This window comes from Diplotaxodon limnothrissa, linkage group LG19, assembly GCF_057381915.1.
Source record: "Diplotaxodon limnothrissa isolate DT_005_m linkage group LG19, D_limnothrissa_male_GT1.1, whole genome shotgun sequence".
In the NCBI taxonomy this organism is placed as follows: domain Eukaryota; kingdom Metazoa; phylum Chordata; class Actinopteri; order Cichliformes; family Cichlidae; genus Diplotaxodon; species Diplotaxodon limnothrissa.
The window spans coordinates 1831439-1850000 of NC_140614.1; the positions used below are offsets into that span (position 1 = coordinate 1831439).

An 18562-nucleotide genomic window follows, 5' to 3' on the forward strand; every position below is an offset into this window, starting at 1 on the left:
ATTTGCTGTTGGCCAAACATTTAGGCTAGCTGCTCAGTAGATATCTGCAGGTGAGTTTTATCAGGTGTTGGTAAGAGTTACTATTTTTCCTGCTCTATTGACCATCAATTTTAGATAATGCACCTTTAACAACTAATTAATACTAACTAATAACTAATCCGTTTGTATTTTGTATGTGTTATTCCCTACCGAATATAAACTGCGATATTTCATTTTTAAGCTAAAATTAAAAGTTCAGGTTTCCAGATGTCTCGGAGCTCATGTTGTAGGATCCATCTCTGCACTACAGAACCTACAGGAGAATGTTTTTTCACGTCATAAAATTCCCAACAATAGTGACCTGCTGAAAATGCAATGTACAGCATACTGAGTAAATTACAGATAACGATGTTACAATCATTATCTGAACACTAATGAGTGGACACTTGAGGTAAAAGATGAATTTAAAACAAGGTTGACATCCAAATATGTCTCAGTGTAGTAATGGCATCAGAATGGTCATGGATCCTTTCAGCCACAGAAACAGTTCATACATGTAGAGTTTCCACAGGCTGAGAGACTCGGCCAGCGTGATCTGCACACGCCTTCTCCTGCTCTGAGTTTTAGTCCTCTTGTGCCTGTCAGACAAAGCAGAAGAAAGAGGAAGTGGTTATGCCTTTGGCACAGTCTGGGTCATAAAATCAAGATTTCTCTCAAAAGCCATTTCTCATGAGTTTCACACAAAATCACAGACAATTGCACGAGCCATCATCTGTTTACCACTGTGGGAATAGTGAGGACGTTTGCACTGTGATGCACAGAAGAATGAATCAATGTGCTCTGTACATGTTCAAAGCGTTAGGAAAATACATTTTAAAATGTTGTCAAAGGAGCTTGCAAAGAAAAGCGTCTGGACTTCTTTAAGTTACTTGAAGACGTTAATTTAAAGAAGTCCAGACGCTTTTCTTTGCAAGCTCCTTTGACTACGATGACCTGGATGACTGAGAATCTTCACAGACATTTTAAAATGTTGTTGCCAAACACACAAACAGAATATGGTGCAATCAAAAGAAACCAAATTTATTTGTAAAGTTTTGTTGTTTTTTGGATGACAATGGTAAGATGTTAATGAACACACAAATGAGAATTTACTTTCATCAGCAGCCCATGGAGCCCTTCACTTCAAGCCCAGGTTCTCATACCATTAGTCATGGATAAATTGGTATTGAATATTTGGATTCTTGACATTGTTCATCTAAATGGAACCAACCTGCAGCCCAACTGGACCTTTGGGTAGTTTCATAGATGTAGTTTTCTTTAGCCACATTCCCTCACTATCCTCTGTTCATTTAAGCTGCACAAACCCAGTGAGATGTGCTGTCCACATTGGAGAGTCCATTTGGTTCTTGGGTGTCCTATTTCAATTTTTAAAAACTGATGCAATTAGAACAGGTGATACCACATTTTATCAAAAGGTTTTTTCAGTGCTCCAAAGAGCACAAAGAATATTTCATTCACCTCCATTACATGTATGAAATCTAAGTCTTGGTCAAACTGTCACTCAAAGTAACCTCCACATGTTTGCAACATACAGCAAACAAAACACCCTGGTTATTATATTTGATTCTTTTTCCACCTACCATAAAGCAAAAAGTTTGCAGTTTGAAAACAAGGTAACCTCTAAAGAGCCGTCACTCATGTAAATTCTATGTTACCAGTGAAACATGTCAAAACTCACAGACCAGCCAAGACTTTGATATGTTAACAGATTCTTATGTCATGTCTTATGTCACCTCTTTCTGAAAGTACATTTCTTACCTGGCTATGGCTCGTATGCAGCAGCGGGACATGTTGATGAAGGATGAGGATGAGGCCCTGGTCTGTAGCGTGGTCTCAATGCCTCGCAGCAGGTCATTGGTCTTCAGCAGCAACAGCATCTGCCGGGGAACTCTGTTCAACAAGTCGCTGATCTGGGGCAGGTACAGGCCTGCATTGGTCCTTATCTCAATATCCTGCCAAGTAAGACACGCAACAGGAAAAGTAAAACTCAGGTTGCATGTATATGTGTAAGTCCATCAATGGCTGCTTATACCCAGTGAGTGTGAAAAAGATAAAACACTTGAAGTGGACAGAACAAGGAGAAGGAATTGGCTGATCTTATCAAACTGTAATATTTTCATATAATCAGACGAAGCAGGCCCCCGGGTCAAAGTACTGTTACTGACTATTAATAATGGCTCGTGGCTACATACGACAGATGACACTGACAGTGTAGGCTGATCAGTTGCTTCAAGTCACTACTTTGGCTCTCGGAGGAGGCGGACGCACTTTTTCTCCTCTCCCTTATCTTCCCTGCTTATGTCCTTGTCTTGTCTCGTGTGTTTTTTTGTATTACTTTCCCTGGAACACTCTCTCACAGTCTGTTTCTAAAACCTAAAGAGAAGTCTGGGCTCGGGAGAGCCCGAGTGTCCTGGAGGTACTTTCCCTGCCGGATACACGATGGACGGGTGGCAGACATGGAGGATCGTGTGCCTGGCGGGACTGTCGATCGAGGACGCTGAAGATATCTACCTATTTGGAAGCATGATAACAGGGTTCTTGCTGATCGGAGCTGGCTTGGCCCTGGCTTATCGGAGAATTAAGAAAGCCAAACCGGCTGTTCAAACCCCCCCCCCAAGGCTGCCCGCTGGGATTGGAACGATGGGACGAGGCGCAACTTCTCAGAAAGGGCTCACTGAGTGCAGCATGGTTAAGAGCTTGGAGGCGCTAACGGCTGCAGTGAAGGCTCAGAATAACACCTCTGGGCGGAAGCTGGATTACATCGCGGATCAGTTGGCTGCGGTCGTGAGGTCTCAGAATCTGCTCTGTGAGCAAAAGCCTGAATAGACCACGGAATTGAAGGTAAATAACATCATGGAGAAACTCGCAGCTATTAACGGGAGATTGAGAGACCAGTGTCGGAGTGTTAAAGAACAGCTTTGAAATTCTCATGAGTTGTTGCAAAAGACAAACCACCATCATAATGCGGCTATCCCTTCGGCGCCAGCTGTGGGCTCAAGGCTGGAGCTGAACAAAAACTCCCTGATAACGACTGTGTTGAGTCTGTTCCTTCCCATTCCATGCAAGGCCACCTGGGTTGGCTGGAAGACTGTTTACTTAGCCTGGCAGGGCGAAGGACACTGTCTCAGCTGAACTATGGACACACACATACACATACTGATACTGATAAGCACTCACTGACGCATCACCCTCCCTACCCTGGATCCAACGCCACCTCCAACGCTTACCTCCCCTCTGATGTGGACATCGGGTCAGTTGGAGGCGCAGTCGAAAGATTGCAGCGGTCCCAGATCAGATGTACACACTGGAACTCTTTCCCATGTTGCTGTCTGTGTTTATTGTGCTGTGGTGTGTTGATATCTGTGCATTCCTGTATTATCCTTCTGTGTTACACATTTCGATGTTTTTTTCCTCGCTACCTAGCCTGACCTGTCTCCCCAATGTGATGTTTGTATTGTATGTACGGTCGGCAAGGTCTGTCATCTCGGTTGTGGGCAAAAGACCTGCAACTGACAAATAAAGGCCATCATCATCATCATCATCATCAACTTTTAATCGCCACATGCAGTAAACTGCAGTGAAATGAACCCGCCCCCCGACCTTACACACACAACACAGACATCACATGGGGATACAAGTCAGAGAACGGTTGCATTACAGAAAAAAACACTGAAATGTACACTACAATGGGAAAAGTACAAGAGGAAAAAAAGAGACCTCTGCTCATGCTGGGCTATAGAGGACAGAATGAGAACAGGAAACAAAAAAACTCCTCTGCACAAAAAGCACTTAAATGTCCACAGCACAACATTATAGAGCACGTGACCAGCAACAGGGTTGGGTAGGGGAAAGGAGTAATCCCAGGCAACACAGCAGCCATCCTGCCACTGCGCCGACTCACCAGCGTGGGCCCAGACCCGCCTCGTGTTCCCAGGAGGCAACAAGCATCGAAGGCATTGGAAGGGGAGGGGGGATGTGTGAGTGCTTATCAGTGTAAGTGTATGTGTGTGCGTGTCCATAGTTCAGCTGAGACAGTGTCCTTCACCCTATCAGGCTAAGTAAACAGTCTTCCAGCCAAACCAGGTGGCCTTGCATGGGATGGGAAGGAACAGACTCAACACAGTCGTTATCAGGGAGTTTTTGTTCGGCTCCAGCCTTGAGCCGTGCAGCTGGCGCCGTGGTGTTCGCATGTTGATGCCGTTGATTTTTCTTTTATGCGAGCAGCTTAGGAGAATTTCAAACCTGATCTTTAACACTCCGACACTGGTCTCTCAATCTCCCGTTGTAGAGCCGCGAGCCTCCCCAAGATGGTATCAAACTTCTGGTCCGTGGTGTTGTCATTCTTGTGATTCTGAGACCCCACAACTGCAGTGAGCCGTTCTGCGATGTGATCCAACTTTTGCTCAAGGGTCTCATTTTGAGCAGGCCTCTCTCTGATGTATCCCATCATACGCTCAATGGTGTTATTTTGAGTCTTCAGGGCAGCTGTAAGCGTCTCCAAGGTGTTAACCATGCTGCGTTCGTTGTGAGAAGTCACGCCTCAACCCATCGCTTCAATCCCAGCGGGCAGCCTTGGGGGGGTTTGAACAGCCGGTTCTGCTCTCTTAATTCTCCGATAAGCCAGGGCCAAGCCAGCTCCGATCAGCAAGAACCCTGTTATCATGGTTCCAAATAGGTAGATATCTTCAGCGTCCTCGATCGACAGTCCCGCCAGGCACATTTCTACACACAAAAAACTGCAAAACAGTCACAAGTTTAAAACAATTTCACAAATATGTTTATTTAAAAGATTAAACTGTTAAATTCTGTTGTTATGCTGTAAATACATAACTAAAATTTGACTCACTTATTATAATATGACATGCAAAAGTGATGGGACAAAAGCTATGAATGTTTTTTATGAGTACAGAACATCTGGGAACCAAAAAGGTGCTGCTGAACTAGGCCCCGGTCCGGATGGGCCTGGGCCCCCTTTGGCGGGTTGCAGAGTATGGGGGTGCCACTAAATTATTGAAGTTCAATAATTTATGTTTTTTTAACACATGACAGTGGTGGTGGGAAGTCTGTTTTTTGTCAAGTAGTTTTAAACTTCTTTTATAAATGTTTTCAATAGTTTTAAGTGTTGTTGGACAAGCAAGTGACCAGGACGTCAAACAATCCGGTCGTTAAGTGATGACGTGACGAATCCTACTTGCGGGCCTAAAGTAGTCTGCGTTTAATATGGCTTTTGTGTTGTTAACATGTTTAATGTTTTGTATTTTCTTCTATTTGATCTCAAAAAGCTCCTAAAACAGTCAGTGATCACTGTTGACCTCCCTCGGCTTTTATTACCGCTAATCATTTATTTAAGCTCAGTTTTTAAAACCTTAGGATGTAACTACAGCCCAGCCCATGCAGCAGTATATGAATGACTAACCTCGTATTGTGGATGGATTATCTCAGTTGTTCTCCTGGCTGAAGTTTGGTCCTTTTACAGCATCCTGCCATGCGATTACATTTGTTCCTGACCACCGAGAACACTCACGGTAACTTTTATCCAGTGGAAAAAAAGTTAGCTTGTTTATATTATGCTAACATAGCTGTGTCGCTAGCGGTCACGTAGCACATCATTATATACCAGCTAGCCCAACTTCAGTAACCCTACAAACGTCACTGCTGTTTAGTTTTCTGTCTTCATTTATGCTGGAAGTGATAGCAGAGCTGTACGTTTTAATTTGTTTCCAAAACCCCGCAGTCAGGACATGCTATATTGTATTTAGATAGAAGCTAGCAAGCTAACTTCCTGCTAACTTCTAACTCCGTTAAATGTCATAAATTCCGTTTTCATGGATGCCTGGATGTTAAACTCAATTGTTACACCTGGTAGAGCAGAACGCTGATCATTTTATTAAAGATGAAAGACTTTAGACAGTTTTTAACTCTCAGTAATGCCATAGTGATCGTTTGATATATGGACCTGCAGCGGAGTTTAGGTCCAGACACGACTAGTGACGTCAGACTTAACGACCGGATTGTTATTTTTGTATGTGCCCTGGTTACACTCCGCGTTGATTATTGTAATTCTGTCTTTTCTTGGTTACTTCTCCATAGTCGTCAGCTGGTCCAAAATGCAGTTGCTCGTGTAACTACCAGAACCGCTTCTGTAGAATATATTTCTCCTGTCCTTCAACAGCTTCACTGGTTGGCTGATTTTGAGAGATAATATTGGACCTGCTTTTCACTCTCCCCTCCAGCTCCTCCATGTTTGTCAACCTGCCTGTGTATGCACTGTGCTTGAAACGTTGGGGGAATTATCGCTGTTTGTTCTTTACTATGGTGGTGACAGATTTTGGATTTCTGCTGCAATATTCTAATGATAAGATCAGAATTTGGATAAAAACATGCAAACATTCATCCTGTCTTGTATCAACGGTTCAGTCTGGTTGTAGTGGTGCAATGGTGCGGAGGATATTGTATTGGCACACTTTGGGCCCAGTAGCACCATGAGAGCATTGTTTAAACACCATTGTATGACCATGTCCATCCCTTTAGTACCAAAGTGTACTCATCTTTTGATGGCTGCTGCTATCAGGTCGCAATGTAACAAAGCTCAAATAATCTGAAACTGGTAAATTCACTGTATTCAAATACAACAACTGCATCATTTCAAAGTAGATCAAAATCTCGGAGGAATGTTTTCACACCTTGTTGCCATGAGCGATTAAGGTAGTGCTAAAGGTAAAAGGAGGTGAATCCCAGTACTTTGAATGTATACCTGATAAAGTGTCCAGCAGAAAAGGAAGAGTAGATTCACACAAATAGGCTTTCAGGTATTGCTTCAGTACAAACAGTAAATGACGGTACACAGAAAGAAGTAATGACAAAGGAATAAGGGGACGGAGGGATGATGTTTACCTCCATGGCAACTATTTGTTCTCTTTGATGTTGAAGATGGCTGCTTGAGTTGCTGCATCAGTGTCTTGCTCTACTCTACTTCAAAGGACTTTTCCTACTGCACATCAATGCAGCTAAATTACACCATTAGTCATGGAACAAAGTGATTCCAAAGCCTTATTCATTTTGCAATCTTTAGATGGTAAGTATGTCAAGAGGTGAGCAGAGGTGAGTCTGTACAAGTGCTGGACAAAACACAAGTAAACTGAACAACTGCATAAATGCAGACTAATTGGATGCGTAATATAGAAATACCTATTCACGTCATCTGAAAGTCTAAATAGATGCACAAATTATTGGTCAAGGTTAGCGCTGGGTATATTTTCAACTTGGATGCATTAACATTACAATCAGTGCTCTAAAATTACAAACGAGGGATGTTTTCAATCACAAAGAAAAATTTGGTACACGATGATGGAATAAAAAACATTTTGTTTTCTGCGAGATTTAAAGGTTTGTGTTCATACACTTTTTTTTTTACAGCTCCAGTACAAATGATTCATAGTTATAGTTTTAACAGAAGATAAGAAGCACTTCACTTGACTTAGCAACAGAGCTGAAGGAGTCCTTTTCAATAAATGAAAAACAAAGTGACCCTCACTTTGTTTTTAGGAGTGGTAATGAGTGGATTTGGTGAAGCGATGTTGTAAAAAGAGAAAGAATGTAGCAGGAGGGTCAGACTAATACAAAGTGCAGTTTTAACTGCATCCTCGGGACTGTTTTCAGAGTCAGTCTCCTAATAGCTACTTTATCATTCTAAAGAATAAATCTGCAATGTCAGATACATAAACAACTACATTATTAAGGACCATCAAACGCATCTCAGTGGTGCTCCCGTATCCAAACATCTTCAAATCACAGGGGAGCAGGATTTACTACAAAGGCTTCAGCTGCCCGAGAGCTGGTAGATTCTAGAAGGTAAAAAAAATACAATAAAATAAAATAAATCACCTTCCAGGAATAAAAGTGTGCGCCAAGGTAACACAGTGACATCACGCAGGCTGAGATGAGTGAACTGACAAAATCAAACATTAGCATGGAGGACTGCTGTTCATCCAAACTACAGGATACACTTTCATTAAACTGTATTGCTCCACAGCCTTATGTGTTCATTATTGTAACCACGATGACACAAAGCTTCTCCCTTTTATTTTAACAGGGTTACAATCATAAGACTTGCCTTACAGCTGTAGGCTTGTAGCCAAACCTTTGTTGGTTGGACAGTTATTATATTTCATTACTCACCATCAAAAATAACAACGGTATGCTTCTAGAGATGTTAGATAAGCTGTTGCTATTGCATCACTTACACCAGAACTGGAGAGCAGACAGAGTTTTTAATTTAAAAAAATAAAATGGCTTTTTTTCCTTTGAAAAAATATTATTGTGAGAAGAATTTGATTTATCGAATTAGATCCATCAGTAGTGGTTCCTTGATTTTAATGGCTGACGTATGCCTGTGATACACTGTGGCCGTGATGGACAGTTTTCAAACTCTCTTTGTTTCATGTAAGCTTTCCATACACCAAACTAGTTTCTGATTGTAACCGATGCTTCATTTCATACTACCAGCAGGAATGCCAAGACAAGGATCGCTGTGTCCACAGGGTGCTGAAGGAAAAAACAAACTACATTTTAATACTTAAGAGAAGAAACCACAGTAGAACCATCTGTTACCAAAAGCAGCTAGGGAGAGTACGACACCTGTACGATCTACAAAGTCAGCGCTATCTAAGTAAACATCCAGAGAAATCTTTGAGCACCAATGAACTTTTACTAATACTAATACTAAAAATATTGTTATCCAGATTATAATGAGAGAAACACATCTGACAACTCTACAGTGCTGACTGTAAAGCTTTTACCTTTTTAAACTGCACTGGAAGTTAAATCTAATTACTTTTCAATGCACTTTGAAGGAAAATACCATTAACAGTGAAGAACTGTGCATTTGGATTTCTGGCAAGTTAGAAGCTCAGCAGTTAAACTTCTGATGTATGTGAGGTTCTGACTATGGACATATATAAACAGACAGATATGAGCAGGTGTTTAAACTGAATCTTATAAACCTTATTTTCATTTGCTACACAAATATTATTTACTTTTATGTGCTGTAATGTCTAATTTTTAATATCTTGAAAGGCAAATGTTTTAAACAGAGTATTTAATTAATATTGTATATTAATGTTTTTTATTATTTTATTTAATAAAGCCATTCATAAAAATCCAATGGTTTTTTCACTGTGTGAATAACAAACATTGGTGCCCAAAGCCCTGTGTATATTCTTCTCCAGACTAATTATATGTGCACGCTAATCTGATCAAAGTGTGTGTGTGTGTGTGTGTGCGTGCGTGCGTGCGTGTTAGCAAGATTTTCAGGGCTGTCAGTCCAGATAAACATAGATTTGACATGCACAGAGACAGACAGACACCATTCTGACACAGATAAACTACTCTCTGTCTCCGTCTAATGCCCACAGGAAATGATGTGAGAAAACAACTGCAATGCAGCAAACAGCATCTGATTCATCTACATTATCTCCCACCTACACACACGCGCACACACACAATTTTATTCAATTCAGTTTATTAACGTAGTGCTAATTCACAGCAACAGACAGCCTCCTGTGAGCAATCACTTGGTGATAGCGGGGAAAAAAATCTCCCTTTCAACAGGAAGAAACATGCGGCAGAGCCAGGCTCCGGGAGGGACAGCCATCGCTGCGACTGGTTTGTGGGACGTGGGGAAAGAACAGAAAAGAAGACCACAGGGAGACGGCAGAAAACAGAAACCAGTGATGTTCTGCCAGGACAAGCAAGGCAAGCAGTGCTTTACTTGTCAAATCTAAATTTAGACATAAATGAAGAAATACCAAAGTAAAGCGATCTCATACAGCACTGTCATAAAGTTCCTCAATTCCATTAAATGCAAAAAAGACCAGCAAGCAAATAAACGCCATGAGGAAATGCTACAGTGAGAAGAAAATTAACATTTCTGATATATTCCCACATATGAGGCCCATTGTCTAGAAGGAATGTATGAAAGCTGTCATACAACACTAATATGATTTATCTATTTTTTTATTCCTGAATCAATCACTAGTCCAAAAACTGACTGAAATGGCGTCAAATACAACCTGAATTTGTTTCGGTCAGCATCAAGTAATTACAACAGTAATAGCAATTATGTCACTCCTGGATTTGCTTAAACCACTTACAAGTAACTGCTCAGTATACATCATTTCCTTTATTAACAGTAAGCACTTCACTAAAAGTGGTCCTATTGTGCTTTCTGTCGTATATATGCTGCTACAATGGCAGATAGAGTCCCGATCAAAAGTTTAAGACTTTTGGAGAAATGGCAAAAAAAATCGTATCTTGCATGGTTGGATCTTAACAAGGTTCCAAGTAGAACTTCAACATGCAACAAGAAGAACTGGGAGTGAGACAAAAAATTTTGAGCATGCAATTTATTGAAAACACCACTTAAACACACCACTTAAACTTAAACACACAGGCTATTTTACAGCTGATCAAAAGTTTTGGACCACATAATGCAAAATGCAAAAATGTGGATTCATTGTCATTTTCTGTCAGGTAGTCACACTGTCATGATGTTCTGATGGCAAAGGCAAAAAACATTCCCCTTTTGAACATGGCCGGGTTGTTGAACTGCATAAGCATTGTCTCTCACAGCACGCCATCGCTGCTGAGGTGGGATGCAATGAGACATTTGAAAATTCATAAATGATCCTGAGGGTTATGGAACAGACCCAAATTAAGGCCGTTACCGGTGCCGACTGCAGCCCCCATAACCATCAGATGACATCTGAGACTGAAGATGTCATCTGATGAACTAAAAACGTCTTCAAAGGCCTCGTCTCCTTGAACGCCACAGAACTGACCATTTGGACTTTGCAAGAGAGCACCAAACATGGGACACTGAAAGGTGGAAGAAAGTTTTATTCTCTGATGAGGATAGTCCTGATGGTTTCCAACATTACCAGCATGACAAGCAGATCCCGCCTGACATGTTTTCTACGCTCCGCAGTGGAGGGGACGCCATAATGGTCTGGTGTGCTTTTTCCTTCAGTGGAACAATGGAGCTTCAGGAAATGCAGGGACGTTAAACGGCCACTGGCTGTGTCCAAATGTTGCAGAGAGCGTCCTCATGACTGAGAGCCCTCGTCTGTTTGGTTACGACTGGGTTTATCAACAGGACAACGCTACAGCACACAACGCTGCAGGACAAAGGACTTCTTCCAGGAAAAGAACATCACTCTTTTGGACCATCCTGCGTGTTCTTGTGATCTAAATCCAACTGAGAACCTTTGGGGATGGATGGCAAGGGAAGTTTACAAACATGGACAACAGTTCCAGACAATAGATGCCCTTCATGCGGCCGTCTTCACCACTTGTTCCCACTCACCTCATGGAAGCGCTTGCATCAAGCATGCCGCAATGAATTTTTGAAGTGATCAACAATAACGGTGGAGCTGCTCATTACGGAGTTCATGTTTGGAACTTTGATTTCTGTTTTTGGGGGGTTTATGGGATTTTTGGAGGTGTGGTCCTAAACCTTTGATTGGGACTGTATTAAACATGCCCAAAATCTCACCTAAGGCCGCCTGAGGTCAGTATGTAATGATCCCTGTGAGCTGATAGTTTTCTCTACTCTTTTTTTCTTGATAATATCAATGAAACCAGATATCCTAAATGTGATTGTATCTAGCATAAAGCTCCACTCACGTATAGTTCAAAACCTTTCATTTACGAGGGGCACCCAATCAAAATAAAGCTGGCATACAAGAAGAGGACAGGAAGCTAAAATGACTTGTTTCAGACAGAGGATAAACTGAGGGACTGTTGTTTAAGATAAACAGGGATTCTTTTTAGTTATCAATCATACAAAGCTATTCTAATAGTGCAAGAAATTAGTAAAGTAGGTCCCTTGAAACATAACTAGCAAATGCAGAACAGCTGCAAGTACCATACTGAGTAGACTTACTGTAGTCTAATTTAATCTAATTCTTTGCTAAATCATTTTCTGTGAATCGCTCTAAACTCTCCTTTGTTCACTAAATAAGTTACTTCACATCTCATGTTTTTTTTTCTTTATTTACTTTTTAAAAAATCAAAACCAATCGTTAACAGGGTAGAGACATAAACCTACAACATAATACCACATCACAGCACCCCAGTCCAAATAACAGGGTGCTGGGTGTTCTGAAGTGCTATGCTGATGCCTGCTTGGGGAATAACAATTAGTAGTAATTATAGGAGGTTGGGTAGCAGGCCTCACAGCTGTCAGGCGGGACACAGAGAAGGTGACAGGGCTCTCATTTGCATCTGAAAGCTTCAATAAGGACATATTGTATTGAGAGTGGCGCAATAATAAGCCAAGCAAAAGGAAAAGGGAATTCATCTTGGGGGAGGTGGAATCTGTTCTGGCGATTTTTCTTTCTCTCCAGTATATTAGAGTTAACCAGCTGATTTTGTACCACAGACAGACATAAGGGAAGAATGTCAGACACGATTTAGCAAAACCAAGTGTCATTCTTACAGAGTACACAAGCAAATTGCTACTGTATGAAGTAAATAAAATTTACTGAACCAATATGTACTTATAAAAAAGGCACCTAATTCAAGAGATGAAACATAGTTTGTACATAAATGAGAATCAATTATATCTTTAGGCACCTGTCACAAAAATACATGATTGGTTCCCATTTCATGAGCTGAATCTACAAAAAAGCCAAATATGAAGGTGTTCACTAACAAGCTGATACCCAAGAGCTTTTAGCCAAAAACTTGCCATACCTCTGCATGGAGTGCAGTGTGTCTTTTAAAAGTCTGAGGAAACTACAGGGAGTGCAGAATTATTAGGCAAGTTGTATTTTTGAGGAATAATGTTATTATTGAACAACAACCATGTTCTCAATGAACCCAAAAAACTCATTAATATCAAAGCTGAATGTTTTTGGAAGTAGTTTTTAGTTTGTTTTTAGTTTTAGCTATTTTAGAGGGATATCTGTGTGTGCAGGTGACTATTACTGTGCAGAATTATTAGGCAACTTAACAAAAAACAAATATATACCCATTTCAATTATTTATTTTTACCAGTGACACCAATATAACATCTCCACATTCACAAATATACATTTCTGACATTCAAAAACAAAAACAAATCAGCGACCAATATAGCCACCTTTCTTTGCAAGGACACTCAAAAGCCTGCCATCCATGGATCCTGTCAGTGTTTTGATCTGTTCACCATCAACATTGCGTGCAGCAGCAACCACAGCCTCCCAGACACTGTTCAGAGAGGTGTACTGTTTTCCCTCCTTGTAAATCTCACATTTGATGATGGACCACAGGTTCTCAATGGGGTTCAGATCAGGTGAACAAGGAGGCCATGTCATTAGTTTTTCTTCTTTTATACCCTTTCTTGCAGCCACGCTGTGGAGTACTTGGACGCGTGTGATGGAGCATTGTCCTGCATGAAAATCATGTTTTTCTTGAAGGATGCAGACTTCTTCCTGTACCACTGCTTGAAGAAGGTGTCTTCCAGAAACTGGCAGTAGGACTGGGAGTTGAGCTTGACTCCATCCTCAACCCGAAAAGGCCCCACAAGCTCATCTTTGATGATACCAGCCCAAACCAGTACTCCACCTCCACCTTGCTGGCGTCTGAGTGGGACTGGAGCTCTCTGCCCTTTACCAATCCAGCCACGGGCCCATCCATCTGGCCCATCAAGACTCACTCTCATTTCATCAGTCCATAAAACCTTAGAAAAACCAGTCTTGAGATATTTCTTGGCCCAGTCTTGACGTTTCAGCTTGCATGTCTTGTTCAGTGGTGGTCGTCTTTCAGCCTTTCTTACCTTGGCCATGTCTCTGAGTATTGCACACCTTGTGCTTTTGGGCACTCCAGTGATGTTGCAGCTCTGAAATATGGCCAAACTGGTGGCAAGTGGCATCTTGGCAGCTGCACGCTTGACTTTTCTCAGTTCATGGGCAGTTATTTTGCGCCTTGGTTTTTCCACACGCTTCTTGCGACCCTGTTGACTATTTTGAATGAAACGCTTGATTGTTCGATGATCACGCTTCAGAAGCTTTGCAATTTTGAGACTGCTGCATCCCTCTGCAAGATATCTCACTGTTTTTGACTTTTCTGAGGCTGTCAAGTCCTTCTTTTGACCCATTTTGCCAAAGGAAAGGACGTTGCCTAATAATTATGCACACCTGATATAGGGTGTTGATGTCATTAGACCACACCCCTTCTCATTACAGAGATGCACATCACCTAATATGCTTAATTGGTAGTAGGCTTTCGAGCCTATACAGCTTGGAGTAAGACAACATGCATGAAGAGGATGATGTGGACAAAATACTCATTTGCCTAATAATTCTGCACTCCCTGTACATACTTGGACTACAGATATTTAGAAGTATATGAACTATGTCTGAAAGAAAGTCCAAAAATGTACCTGACACAGGACCTGAGAGATGCATTTGACCCTTCAGTTGATCCATGTAATGTACACACTGATGCCTCAGCTGTCAAGAAGCTAATCTTAAGTAAGGGGAAACAGGGAGGAAAGGCTGGGGTACACCAAATTACACAAGACATGAACTAAAAACTAGGGGTGGGGGGGGGGAAAGCGACACTGCGTAGTATCGCGATATTTTGTTTGCTAATAATGTATCGATACAGGGACAGCAGACATCGATATTTTATTACAAAAACTTCCAGTCCACCAGCCGGTGCGGTTGAGCTTTTTCTCTAGTGAGGTCAGCAGAGGTTAGGTCAGCACATGGGAAAATTGATCAAACAAAGATGGAGGCAGAGCAAGAAATCAGGAAACTGCCATCTGCGTTTAAATCGAACGTCTGGTCGTATTTTGAACATTTTTAACAAGGATGGGACAAATGAGATGGATATGACATACTGGATTTGCAAGGTGTTTCATATGAAAATAAAGTAGTCTGGGAATACTACGAACATGAGGGCCCATCTTACATTACACCATCCAAAAATAGCATTAACCACGGACGGCAAAGCTAGCTCTAAATCAGCTCAACTGAAAAATCGACCAACACTGGACACTCTTAGCTTAACAAAGCTATCTGCCAATTCAGAGCGAGCTAAGAAAATGACATAATCTATCACGTACTTCATCTGCAAAGACCTGCATCCTTACAACATTGTGGAAAACGAGGGCTTTTCTTATATGCTCAAGACGCTGGAACCCAGGTATGTGACACCATCACGACGTTTTCTCGCGGACACAGCCGTACCCAATCTCTACATAGACGTGAAGCGTAAAGTTGAGGAAAGTTTGAGCACAGCAGAAAGGGGTGCATTAACTTGCGACGCATGGACCTGTGTAATTGCTACAGAACAATTTATGTTATACTTTGTTATTGCTAGAGAAGAATATTTATTTTATTATTTTACATATAAATTTTTTTTCCTGGGGACCCTGTGACACCCCATTGAAGAGCCGTAGGCTGTGGATCTCTTAAGATCTCACTGTTGGGTTTGTAAGGCCATGTTACTCCTAAGTTTCTATCTTGTTCAAAGAGAAGATATAAAACAAAGTTCTAAGCTAATCGACCTTAGTGTTCTCCTTTTTTAAAAAGAATCGATACGAGAATCAAATCGTTAAACAGAATCGAAAATGGAATCGGAATCGTGAAAATCTTATCAATACCCATCCCTAGTTGTCACCGACAATACTTCTAATATGACAATTGCCACTCAGCTAGCGGGATACCTGCATGTGAAGTGTTTCGCCCATAAGCTCAATCTGGCATCACAACAAGCCTTAAACCGCCTGCAGTATCCAGGGTCTTGGGGAGAGTGCGGCGCATAACTGTGTTTTTCAATAGAAACTTGGTGGCAAACCACGCTCTGGAGCAAAAACAGAAAATGTTACAGCTCCCGACTCACAAGCTCAAGACCGACGTCTGTTTAACTTTTTTTTAGGGCAGCAACAAACAGGACAGTTTACTTATTTTAATTTAAGACAAAATGTTTTATTTTATTTAAATTTAAAACTTTTTATTTAATGTAAAATTATATTTTGTTTTAATTTACTTTCACATTCTTCAGTTAATGAAGGGGCCGCATAGTTTTTACAAATTGCTATAATTGTACCAGATGGTTGCATTTAGTTTAGTTGGACTAGACTGTAATACAAACCGTTCAGTTTGTCAGCAATAAAACTGACTGAAATGAGAGAACGACTGAGTGTGAGACTTTGTTATTAGATAAAATTAATATTGATAAAGTTTACCTTTATGGACAGAATCTGCAGTAGAAAAAATGTGATAAATCGCAAAATATAATACTCAGAATATCGCAAATAATTAAAAAAAATTGCAATAATATCGTATCGTGAGTGAAGTATTGTCATAATGTCGTATCGTGGGGTGTATGGTGATTCCCACCTCTATTAGCCACCACCTTAAGTAGTGGATGCCTGACTAAGTCATGAGTCACAGGTGAGTTGATTGCTGACAGGTGTGTGGGCCAAATGTGGGAACCCACAATGAGTAATGAGGAGGGACAGGAAAGACAAGACAACCTCAGCAGGAGGCCTGTTAGCTGTGTCCTGATGGGTAAAGGTACCTTCTATTAAGACTATTTTGGCCAGCAGTCATGAATAGGGATGGGTATCGAAAACCGGTTCTTGTTGAGAACCGGTTCCCACTGTTTCAATTCCTTGGAATCGTTTGCCACTTTTAAAAACGATTCCCTTATCGATTCCAGTCGCCCCGAATGACGTCATCACGTTGAGTAGCGTCTTTTACCCAGTAGGAAACACGGCGCCTGAGCGGCACAAACGCTCAAAAGTTTGGTTACACTTTATGAGAAAGGATGACAACAGGGCAACGTGCAATACTTGCAAAGTAGAGATTTCATCAAAGGGAGGAAACACTATGAACATGCAAAAGCATTTGCTCAAAAAACACGCGATTGCTTTCAACGAATGTCGTGTTTTTGATCCGCTCCGGACTAGCGAAGCTCAACCCAGCAGCAGCGGTAGCGTTTCCACGTCCTCTCCCGTTAATACTGCAGGTAACTAATCAATTAGCATTGCATATTATGTTAGCGCGATTTACCTTATTACAAAACCTGCTATTACTGTGCGTTGCATTTAGATAACCATGATGAGAGAGACAGAGTCTGGCTGGCTCAGATGCTGGCAGTTGTCGCTGCAGTCTACCGGTAGCGTCTCCTTTCAGGCCAGGATAGACGAATGTCACCGAGCAGTGTCTAAGTTTGTGGTCAAAGGCTTGCACCCATTTGCCACAGCACATGCCCCCGATTTCACTTTGGTAAGTGAATGTGTTTAATTGTAGGCAGGACATTACTGGATATTCTTGTGTAATTACTACAGAATAATTTATGTTAAACTTTGTTATTGCTACAGGAGAATATTTATTTTATTATTTTACATATACATTTTTTTTCCTGGGGACCCTGTGACACCCCATTGAAGAGCCGTAGGCTGTGGATCTCTTAAGATCTCACTGTTGGGTTTGTAAGGCCATGTTACTCCTAAATTTCTATCTTGTTCAAAGAGAAGATATAAAACACAGTTCCAAGCTAATCGACCTTAGTGTTCTCCTTTAAAAAAAAAAAAAGAATCAATAAGAGAATCGATAAGGAATCGAATCGTTAAACAGAATCGAAAATGGAATCGGAATCGTTAAAATCTTATCAATACCCATCCCTAGTCATGAACTTACAATTTGTGCAGCTGGTGAGGAGTTTTAGTCTTTATTTCAATAAATGTTTCTGAATTTACTGTCATTGATTAAATTTGTCAAATTCAGTTATTCCTTTGCTGATCTAACTCTTGACCGTGGTGATCCTTATTGAGTGTTTTTGCAGTGTGAACTTTGTTTACCTTCTCAATATATGTGCTTGTCTTGCTATTTCTGGATTTTTCTTGGCCAGGTGTTTACTGATATACAGACTGGTTCATTTTAGTTTTATTCCAGTTTAGTTTTAAGAACATTCATTGTTAAAAGGGGTTTCGTCACCTTTATTTCTTCGAGGCAGAGGGTTCAGTGTCTTCACTGGCTATTTGCTTTCTATGAAAATATCAAAGTTATAATATTTTGTTGTTCCAGTGAATCTATATTAGCTTCACTAAGATCCCTGCCCTCCTCTGCAGCTACATTGCTAGCACACGACCTGGGTCTGTTCTCCAGGCTGCTTATAATAACGTCATTAATGCAGGAGTACTGGTCCAGATCTGCCACTTGCCACTACAAAGGGCCATCTTTTAGGTTTCTGTAGCTCTGTGATCTGCCCCATTTTTGTCTATAGTGGTTTCTGTTGTTTGGTGATATCTACAGTTTAGATCCAATTTAGATTCAGATTTAAATGGAGAACAATGACTTTTTCATTTCTTTTACTTCCTTTTCTAAGTCTGTGGCTTTTTTTGGTGGCATTCTGTTTGACAGCCTGACAAGAACAATGACGTGCACCAGGGAGACCAGTATTTGTGTCAATCAACATATGAGAAGAGAGAAAGACATTGACAGGAGCTGTTAAGTGGCAAACTGAATGT

At 41.0% G+C, this 18562-nt stretch overlaps 1 protein-coding gene across 1 annotated transcript in view; it reads right to left on the bottom strand.

Annotated features, from left to right (window-relative positions):
• Positions 1-472: 472 nt before the first annotated feature.
• The window catches only part of adck1 (aarF domain containing kinase 1), a 91608-nt gene continuing 73518 nt past the window's right edge, over positions 473-18562 (bottom strand). The window contains exons 10-11 of the mRNA XM_085343298.1: positions 1798-1991; positions 473-617 (exon numbers count right to left, since the gene is read on the bottom strand). Of these exons, the coding sequence (XP_085199424.1) occupies positions 473-617; positions 1798-1991 (339 nt within the window). The remainder of the gene's footprint in view (positions 618-1797; positions 1992-18562) is intronic.